The 8,699-nt window shown below is 41.4% G+C and overlaps 1 protein-coding gene across 1 annotated transcript in view; it reads right to left on the reverse strand.

The window, feature by feature from the left end:
* The window catches only part of COL28A1 (collagen, type XXVIII, alpha 1), an 85,216-nt gene that overhangs the window by 11,821 nt on the left and 64,696 nt on the right, over positions 1-8,699 (reverse strand). The window contains exons 25-27 of the mRNA XM_015410937.1: positions 5,503-5,571; positions 3,852-3,920; positions 491-559 (exon numbers count right to left, since the gene is read on the reverse strand). Of these exons, the coding sequence (XP_015266423.1) occupies positions 491-559; positions 3,852-3,920; positions 5,503-5,571 (207 nt within the window). The remainder of the gene's footprint in view (positions 1-490; positions 560-3,851; positions 3,921-5,502; positions 5,572-8,699) is intronic.

The raw sequence follows: 8,699 nt of genomic DNA on the forward strand, positions 1-8,699 counted from the left end.
GAGCGTTCTTTGGAACACCCATTGTTCGGAGTAAGCTTTTCTGATTTTCTCAAAAAACTCAATATTATTGCCTTTTTCAGAACACCCTGCACACTGTTTCTGATTTTGGCGGGGAGGGAGGGGGGAAATCACCAGCTGGTTTTAAAAACATGGAGTTAGCTTGCAATAGAATCATGCTGAGAATCCATCACATTGTTGCCCTTCCTTTCCTCCAAGCAGCAAGCTCAGGTTGGCATGCGAGGTCATCTCCGTTTGATCCCCCTTTGAGGAAAATTAGGCTTGGGAGAAAATGAGTGTTGTGGCTGAGTGGAGACTTCAACCAGTTCTCCCCAGTCCTAATCTAAGCACCCCACTATACAGCCTCTCTTTTGAGATGTAAAATATGATGTTACAGGGTTTTCAGAAGAGCGCCATCATTGTGACTTAATGGCCAAAGCTTCTTAAATAAACATTTAAGCTTTTGTTGTATTGCAGGCCAGCAAAAACTCACCTTAGGGCCAGGAAGTCCAAGCCCCATGGAGCCTTTTGGTCCTGGCAAGCCTTGAAAGCCTGGTTCTCCCTGAAAACAATATGGAAAGTAGCACAAGCTTTCTAAACATGTCTTGCACTGCAACATTCAACAGCCACAAGGAAACTGACACTTCTATATTCAGATTCTTTTTGACAAAAATGCAGACCTCGTTCAAATATATACATTGCGTTTTGTGGATGTAGATTCATTAAACGTACAGAAAACTAACACAACACCACAGTGACAGATGTTCACTGCCAGCTTGTTCCTTGTAAAACTTCAGCTTCAACATCAATTGCGTAGGGAGTCATTAAATTAAGCTGAATCCCCACTCCCAATCCCTCAGGCTCATCCTGGGAGCTTAGGCAGCCACAAAATGTTTCTCCAGCAGCAGCGTTTATTTACTTTGCTAAGAGACATGATGACACCTATAATGACAACGCCTCAAATGACAGGAAATAGTTTTCTGATTTAAGGTTCTGGCTGGCCAAACCACTGAGCCCTGGAGCTTTATACACACAAGGAGTGCCGTAACTCTAGCGTCTGCTTAGCCAAATGTGGAGCAAGGCCATTTTTACAGCTTCACTTGCTTTTCGTATTTTAGATCTGTCTGCAGCAGCATCATAACCCACCAGCAATGATAGCCATGTTCATAAGGCAGAACTTTGATGTTCCTGCCTCCTTTCCTTTCTCTTCTCTCCCCCCGCCCCATACCATTCTGGATAGACCACATTCTCATCGTCACTATGGTTAGCATTTCTGTAACTATGTATTCAAAGCACCCCACATATATTGGGTTGGGTCCAGCCAGCTTTTTCAAACAATTTCATCAAATTCCTCTCCTTACTACATGCCCCACCCACCACACACAGTTTTTGTCCCTGCAAGGTTTCAACATAGCCTTTTAGGTGGTCAAAGGGGACCCCCCTTCTCTCTTTTTTACCACTGGAACAGCTACTTGGATTCAACCCATTATAACCCATAAATCTCACAACAACCTTGTAAGGTGGTTCTTCTCTTTAAAAGGGGATTAGATAGTTTCATGGAGGATAAGTCTATCAATGGCTACTAGCCATGGTGACTGAGGGAAACCTCCACATTCAGAGGCACTAAGCCTCTGAATCCCAGAGCCAGGAGGCGACATCAAGGAAAGGCCTAGACCTCTATGACCTGTTGCTGGCTGTCCAGAGGAATTGGTTGGCCACTATGTGAGGCAGGATGCTGGACTAGATGGACCATTGGTCTGATCCAGCAGGGTTCTTCTTATGTTCTTATATGGTTCAGCACTTTTATCCCAAAGCAGCAGCTGGGCTGAAGTAACAGCTGGGCTGAAGTAACATTAAAACTGGAGTACGTGCTAAGTATGCATTTGTTGCCCTTGTCTACTTTAAAATCCACACAAGCAGTGTCTAATCTATATTTCAGGGACAGACTGCTTTTATCACATTACTCCAAACTGTTTTTAGAGTAGAATCCAGATCTTCCGCTTGTTAAACTAGCAAATTTCCCCTATGAATAACAATGCCTTTATTCGTCTGGTTGCTTCTACAAAGACACAAAGGTGTCCAATTACTCAATTTAGAGTCTCTCTCCTCAGATTAATCATCAACTGTCTGTTTTGGAACAGAATCCTGAGGGTAGATCCAGGCATATGAACTGTTAACTTCCATTTCAATTATCTGAAGAAGTGTGCGTGCACATGAAAGCTCATACCTTGAATAAAACTTTGTTGGTCTTAAAGGTGCCAATAGACTTAAACTTTGTTCTTTAGAATACTGAGGGGGTAGACTGGGCTGTACCACTTCAGACTGCAGATGAGGAGAGTTACAGTTTAATATTTCCCTGTGTAAAAACTGTTTGCATATTAAAAATTAGCAAATCAGGGAGAAATGGTCTAGTCTAACTCTTTACATGATATACTGGATTTCTTTATGGAACATTCATGTAGGAGAACTTTGCAAAGTGAAATCCATTCCCTGCAGTTTGAAGTGGTACAGTCCATTCTATAACCTCAGCATCCTGCCATCTATAGTCCAGTCAAAGTAAAATGAAAAGTTAATTCACAAAACACAGTATCTGTTGTAAAATTCCTTCCTAACTCAAAAGACAACAGTCATTAATTGGTGATTCTAATATGCATTTTTACATGGTGCTGTCTTCATGCAGGGGCTATAATATCAGAGTTTTTACAGAAGTGGTATTTGTCTTTTTTCTTCTTCACCAGATGAAAATCTTGAAACTTACCATAAACAAAGATCAATGCCTTGCTGGATGACCACTTACTAAATAGTAGCTTGGGGTGATCCAAAAACCATGGGCCCTGAGAAAACCCAGATAAACTTCCAAGTAACACCAGGGGTCCATGCAACACAGTTAGAAAACCACAACAGTAAATGGAACTTAATACCACACAAGTCTTAATTTGTCAATACTAGCTGAGTCCCTGTTGCTCAGCACATCAGGGTACTAGGTGTTGATTCCAGATGGCTAGACACGACTCACCTCTGTTTCATGCAGTCACTCTCCTAACCATCTGAACATAGGCAGTCTTTCCACCAATGAAGAGAAGGTTCTTCACCTTCCCAGCAAATTTATTAGACCCTTCCTAGCAGTTTGAAAGCAAGAAATTGCAAGTAGATAAATAGGTACCACTTTCGAGCAAGGGAAACCTTTACCTTTATAGTTACATGGGCTGTACCCTACAAAGATTTCTACTGGTTCAAGACAGAGAAGGAGAAAACTGAGCTAATTTCCCTTTTTACTGCACCCTAGTTGAATGTGGCTTTTTGTCCACATGGGTCTCCAATTCAGTGGTACTACCTTTTGGTGGGTCAAAAGGGATTTATCCTTCTCCTTGCACTAGAAGATGAGTTCAGAGAAAGAACCCCACCAACACTTCCAATCCTGCTGCCTCTACTCCAGGATTCTGAGCCAATCCTGAGCCAGTTTTACTTTATATATTGAAGTCATTCATATGTAACAGTCACACTATTAAATACTTTGTTGTCTGTTAGCTTCCCCCCCATCTCTATCTGTTTATTGTCTGTCTAATAAAAAATCTAGGAAAAGGTGATTTCTATTTATATCACAAATAATCACAGCCTTGGTCTAGCAGGTTTCCAAATAAGAGACCTTTAAGGGACCACGTAATTTACATGCTACCAATCCTTTATTCAAAGCTTGTTTCAGCCAGAGTGGTGGGTTTACTATTTAAGCAGAGGTGGTTTACTGTTCAAATTGGAAAATTTAAATTCATTTAAAACTGTTATGCAAATCAATTGTATAGCTAAGGGGAAACAAGTTGTTTTCAGAACCAAAGCCCCTGTGCAATCATTCTTACCTTACTTCCTTGTGTACCATATCCTGGAGGGCCCTGTGGCCCAGGCAAGCCTTTTTGCCCCATGGCACCCTATTAATATTGTCCAACGTAACATAAAAAGAGAGAGAGAATAATATGGAGTGAATTCCAGAATGAAGTAGAATTTCCTGGAGTTGAACAAAACTGTGTGTACAAATCTACCCATTCCAAATGTTGGTGTAAAAGATAAGTCCCACCCCTCCAAAGCCTTTGTAGCCTGTACATATAAATGACAGGATCCAGAGGAGAGTGGCTGCCGCCTGATTCAGAGGTAATCAGTTGGTTCAAGCCTCAGGTTCATGTGCTTTCCCCTCCCTCTTGCTCCTCCATGTCTGTACTCCAGGTGCTTTCTTGACTTCAGCCATTTCTGCACTGGTTATCTGCCCCAGGTTCAATGGTGTTGGGAACTAGGTTTTTTTTTTCCCTGCTTCTCCATAGCATCATGGTACATTTATGCACCTCCCAGGATTTCTCCAGCTTTTCTCCAGTCTTTCTTGAACCTGCTTTGCTGTACAGCCTTGGGGAAAGAACTCAGTAAAGTCAGAATGGCTGCTGTGTGCGTGGGAAAGTTCATATTTTCCCACCCACATGGCAGCCATTTTCCCTGACTCTGTCCCTGTGGTGGCCATCCCCAGCCCCTTGTTAAGCCTATGTAATAAGTTTCTCTCGCTGAGTTATAGTGAGAAAAGTCATTTTTGAAAGGAAAAAAAGGGTTGACTTGAAAGGTTTTGTTTTGCTAACAGTGGAATCTTCCAGTGGCACAAGGAGCCTTTCACTGCTGGAACACACCTTGTCGACTGGAGGAAGGTTCCTTTTTCTGGAGGAAGTACAGAAACTTTGGCTCCAATCCAATGGTCAGATAAAAATTCAACATGAATCATAATTTTGTTTCTCTCAAAAACTGACCCACGCCTCACACATGGAGAGTGACAGATATGGAAGCAAGAGAAGGACTGGCTTAGTTGCCCATTTGCCCTACTCCTTTTCATCTTCTTGCTGTTAAGGGACAGTTTATATACTTGTCAGAACCAAGTGCTTGCACTACTTGGACTGTATCAGAGATGTAAGGCGAATGTATGCACACACACACACACAATATAGAAAAGTAGCATCACAGGAGTAAGGTTTAGCTGAACCTTTCTTCATAGCATGCTAGTTTTCTATGTGTAGAGAGGTTTACCCCCCATAAACATGTTAAACCCACCCACTGCCCGCCCCTGCAACAGCCAGAATGGTATATCCAAGAGTTGATTCTATTGATTATACAAACTACCTCCTAATAATGGCAACAGATAAGCACACCTGCATGTATTTAGCGAATCAGGTTCCCCGGCTGAGATATACAGATACAGAGAAAAGTAAATACTTATTTGCAAGATATCTACCAACCAACTACATTTAAAACTCGCCACTCCCCGCAAGAAAAGAAAAAGCAGAGATAGGATGCTGGGCGTCAGCTGCTGTAAGTGCTTTTCCTGCAATGCAGGGTAACATTTTTTTAAAAAAATAAGCAAATACAAAAATGGCAAGAAGTAGACGGTGATGACAACTCTAACTGCACTGGATTTTCAGGCATTGTAGAATTCAGACATCTATATAAATGTGCCAACTTCCAGAAGAGACTCTCGCTAACCTTTGGCCCAGGTATTCCGATTCCTGGTTGCCCAGGAGGCCCTGAAGGTCCTCTCGTTCCAGGTTCTCCCTAAAAAAAAGGGGGGGGATACAATATGAGCTCTGCAATCTCATCGTTTTATAATGCTGTCCTCCGTGGTATACTCTTCCAGCATGGATTTTCTTACCTATTTCCATTCATTTTTCATCCCTTCTCAGCCTTTGTGTATTAAGGACAACATGCAATATGGGCTCGACTGTGTTCCCCATGGCCATGGCCAAAACAGACCTAGCATTTTCTATGGATTGAAACACAGAGCATCTAGCCTTTTCTATGGAATGGAATGCAGAATCACAGAAGATGACGCTGCCACTGCATCGTCCCACTGTTTTACTCATCTTTGATTTAAATTACATATCAGTATATTTTTAACTGGGAAGATGTAATATACCTTTAGCAAATCAAATTTAATTATACCAGATAGCTGAAAACAGGACAAGACAAAAAAATGAAATAACGATTAGTAATTATAATAATTACTCTGGTAAAAATAATTTCATATCCTAATTTTTCTTACCCCTACTGCTTATCTCTGATGAAGGGAGCTTTGGCTCTCGAAAGCCGGTGTTGATCTTTAAAGTTCTATATGGTTTGGGACCAACCTACCTGAAGGATTGTCTGCTCCCCAAAACACATCATAGTGACTGTTACCAAGTGTTCATGTTCAGTAGCTATACTGTGTAAGAAAACACAAAGGGCTGGATCTGAGGACTCCGTTCTGCTGAGTGAGGGTGGTTTTCCTCCAACAAAGCAAGTGTCCCTTCAACAGAACAAGACTCATTCCAAGAGATGATGGTACTTAACTTAGAGGAAGGTAGTAACCGGATCCAACCCTGTGTGTGAGGAAGAGTGGGAATTTGCCTTTGCACATCCAAGGCTGGATTCACAGACATGCTATGGGCTACCAGTAGGTGGTGCCAAAAGATTCTAGAACATCCTCTATTGTAATTTAGTTTCCACAATTCTGTGGATTTGTAATTTCTGTTTCTGCCAAAACATTCTGTATTTGGTCTGCAATCCCATACACATTTATGTTCAAGTGCGCCTCAGTGAACTCCCTTACATCCTGTTTATTGTAAATCCAAGTTGGGTCATTTAAAAGAATATTGTGGGCAAATATTTTCCCCTTAACAACTTTAGAAACAGACAGGCCAAAATGCTTGAAGTGATAAAGGATATGTCCACTTTCTTCTTACTCAAGTTTACTATAATTGACATATTTTAAGGGAATGCTCCACTCACCTAGCCTTTCTCATGTAATAGATAGCTGGTTTCTTTACCTCAGTGACTTGGCAAATCTGCAAGCCGGAAGCCGTTCCTTTCACATTACCTCTTGCGTGACTGGTCTACCTGCACAATACTTCTTTCCAGGGTACATCCTCAGGTCTTGTTGGCAGACATCTTCTGGGAGGTCACACCTCCCAGGTGTGCACAAGCCTAATTCAGATGAGGACTATGATGCAAGGGAAGAGCATGCTTAAGCCTTCACCACAATGCCATTATCCTGACCAGAAACAACCCTGGAGAGGGTGCTATTTGCCCCACTGGGAAACAATGGAACAAACAGTGCTCCCCTGGGACCATTTCCACAGCGCATTGATGTTTTTAAAACTGCACATTATGTAAAATTTTCCACAGTAGATTTTTTCCTCACCAAGCACAAACCTGAAGTTTTCTCCTTACCATGCTAAAACTGGGGATTCCGAAAATGCGGGGTAAGGAGAAAACTTCAGGTTTGCGCCTGGTGAGGAAAAATCTACTGCAGAAAATGTCACATAACACACAGTTTTAAAAACCTCAATGCAAGCAATTTCAGTACTGCGGAAATGCTGTAGGAAAACAGCATAGGGGAGACCTGTCCTCTCCCCCTAAGTGCCACAGCCCCAATCCAAATTAGGATTGTGTGTGCCTGCGAGGCATGGACTCCTAGACCATGTCCGCTGACCCAACCAAGAGACACTACTGGGAAAAATATATTGTGTGGTTAAATGGTTGGTTTAACAATGTGAAAGCCAGAAACATTTTCCTTCTCATTACACTTGATACACTATCAGACATGATGGTTGTACACATGCTTATTTGTGCGTTGGAGAACCCCAGTTGGTGGCAGGTCATCATTTTCTCCTGAAATGAAGTCAAAATAATGACTCCATCTCATTGCATTTATGCTTATTTATTGTTATGGCCTCTCCCCTTATGCCTCTTTGTCCCGTTTTGTTATCCTTGTTGCTATCTCTTACCACCCTTGTTCATTAACTGTACTCAAATCATGCTCTAGCATTCTAATCATATGATTTCAGGCTCACAAGTCATTTATCCCTAAATTATTTGAAAAAATATGCTTTGTAAGGATGGCCAGGGTTTCTCTGGGGATTTGAAGTTGCATAATTTGTAGTCTGGCTTTAATTTTATATGGAAGCTACTCTGAAGAGGGGCCTGGTAGGCAGAACAAGAGGGGCTTCAGTTATGTTTTGGGTCCAGATTTGGCCCAACACTTTCCGTAGCTGATATTTATTACAGAGGTTTCAAAGTAACATTATTTTGCACATTTTTTGCTTCTCCTATGAGGCCTTCTTTTTATCAAAACAATGTGTAATATACACTGTGATCTTCAATTCAATAAATATTTTGTTGTACAAGCTCAACTCCTTTAAAGCTAATGGAAAGTGTTCCTTAACTCTAATGGGATTCTAAAAGCAGATTAACTGAAAGTTTTGGGGCACCTTAAAAGCTTATTGTGCCATACACTTTCATGATTAATGTAATTTGTTATTTATATACATATACATTTATTTATTTATTTATTTATTTATTTATTATATTCTAATTTATATCCCGCCCTACCCCGCCAAAGCAGGCTCAGGGCGGCACACACACATATATTCAGCATCTCAATATTGTTCAGCCTTATGTGTCTGGTTATTTTGATAAACATATTACCATTAGCCATTATTGATGAATGGCTGTTTGAATATGTCATCCAAGGAAAATGAGCTCATGGGTGGTAACTGTGTAAGACCAATAAAACATCGAGAAACACCCGTCTCTGTGCTGGACTTAAGCCTCAGTTCTAAAGGCCAAGATTTTGAAGAGAGTTGCTTCCTGCAGCTGGCTGTATCTGGACCTTTGGGACCATGTTGGTGGTTTCAGGCTTTGCT

This window comes from Gekko japonicus, unplaced genomic scaffold (genome assembly GCF_001447785.1).
Source record: "Gekko japonicus isolate JY-2015 unplaced genomic scaffold, Gekko_japonicus_V1.1 scaffold231, whole genome shotgun sequence".
Taxonomy (NCBI): Eukaryota; Metazoa; Chordata; class Lepidosauria; order Squamata; family Gekkonidae; genus Gekko; species Gekko japonicus.